The sequence below is a fragment of the Heterodontus francisci genome, unplaced genomic scaffold (genome assembly GCF_036365525.1).
Source record: "Heterodontus francisci isolate sHetFra1 unplaced genomic scaffold, sHetFra1.hap1 HAP1_SCAFFOLD_483, whole genome shotgun sequence".
NCBI classification, from domain to species: Eukaryota; Metazoa; Chordata; class Chondrichthyes; order Heterodontiformes; family Heterodontidae; genus Heterodontus; species Heterodontus francisci.
In genome coordinates, this window is record NW_027140557.1 from 418,693 (window position 1) to 420,580 (window position 1,888).

General features: G+C 42.7%; 1 protein-coding gene across 1 annotated transcript; it reads left to right on the top strand.

Annotated features, from left to right (window-relative positions):
* Nucleotides 1-451: 451 nt before the first annotated feature.
* LOC137360129 (probable G-protein coupled receptor 139) lies at nt 452-1,342 on the top strand. The gene has a single exon (XM_068025689.1). The coding sequence runs from the start codon at nt 452-454 to the stop codon at nt 1,340-1,342; it is 891 nt and encodes a 296-aa protein (XP_067881790.1).
* Nucleotides 1,343-1,888: the final 546 nt, after the last annotated feature.

Genomic DNA, 1,888 nt, shown 5'->3' on the forward strand with positions numbered 1-1,888 from the left:
ATATCGAGAAACAATAATTCAGGACCATATTAATCGCCGCTTGGAAAAAAGGCAAGTTAATTAAGGCAATCCAGCGCGCATTTCTGAAAGGATAATCGTGTTTATGTCACTTTTTGGATTAGTTTGAAGACATAAAAGAGCGGGTTGATGAGGGTAATGCTGCTGATGTGCTGTACATGTACTTACACTGGGCATTTGATGCAGTACTGCACAACAGAACAAGTTATATCTCATGCAATGAAAGGTACAAGATCTTAACGGATATACAGCTGGTTGAATGATGGGAAATATAGTTTATTGGTGAACAGATTTTTTTCTGGACTAGAGGAAGGTTTCCAGTGGAGTTCCTCAGGGGTCAGTGTTGGGATTGGAAGAATAGATAACATCGGCTTGTTCAGTCATTTCCATGTTCTGTTCACTTCTCTCTCCCTCTCTCGCTGCAGTTAACTTAATGGCGATCCTGATCCTGTTCTGGGGAAAGTGCGGCCTCTCCACCTGCACCACTCGTTACCTGGTGGCCATGGCGACGGGTGATCTAATGGTTATCATCACTGATGTCATACTGAGGCGGTTCCGTTATTATTATTACCCACTGTGTTTCCTGGACATGACCCCCGTGTATACTGTTATCAATGTCCTGCTCCGTGCAGCAATTGACTGTTCTGTCTGGCTCACTGTCGTGTTCTCCTTTGATAGATTTGTTGCCAATTGTTGTCAGAAGATGAAAACGAAATATTGCACAAAGAAAACTGCAGCTGTGGTTCTTGCAACAACCTGCACTGTGCTCTGTTCAAAAAATGTCGCCTGGTACTTCAGATTTAAATCTAAAAGAATAATCAACAATGTACCCTGGTTCTGTTCCAATAAGAATAGCTACTTTACTGACCCTAGGTGGGTGGCATTTACTTGGTTTTCAATGGTATTAACACCATTGATCCCATTTGCTTTAATTCTCATCCTTAACGCTCTGACAGTCAGACACATTTTAGTGGCCAGCCGACTCCGTAAGGCATTGAGGGGTCAGAGCAAGGGACAGAATCGCAGTGATACAGAGATGGAGAGCAGAAGGATGTCCATGATTTTACTTTTAACCATTTCTGGCAGCTTTATTCTTCTATGGTTATTGTATATTTTGTATTTATTTGATGCCCTGGATCCCCATTTAGATGGTAATGCTTATGATATCTTTGAACAAGTCGCATATATGCTGCGAAATTTAAGTTGCTGTACAAACACCTTTATTTATGTGGCGTCTCAGTCCAAGTTCAGAGAACAGTTCAAGACAGCGGTGAAATATCCGGTTGCATCAGTTACTCAGTTCATTAATAAATGCAACAACTGAGTGCAGCCCTAAAGTCCAGAGTGTATGGGGCAAGAGGTGGCCACTGAAGGACCAGAGCAAAGAGTCTATTTGAGGAGCTACATGACCAAGATCCAGCTGACAAGTAGCAAGATGTGACTGCTGGAGGATAGGAAGGTAAGTGTCTTGAGGATCAAACAACCTTAAAGAGCTGGGAGAGGCGGGTAGGAGGTGACAGAGCTGGAAAACCGACGATATACTGGCAGGAAAAGGTCAGGGCAAGTGGGGATCTCCATAGAACGAAACATAAATGGATCTGAAACATTGTCACTGTGCCCACGGATAGTCAAAAGGGGAAACAACACAAATAATTCTCACCTCGGCATCTATTGCTTCGATTCTCAGCACCTCACATCTACACGCAATAAACTTATTCGACAAAAGCAAAATCTTGCTGATGTTTGAAATCTTCCGTAAGTTGTTAATGATGCTGATAATAGCGACAACCATATCAAGCCCAACAAGTGGTAGAAGTGTCAGTGGGGGAGCATTTCGGGGATAGTGACCATAAATCTGTAAGATTTAAGG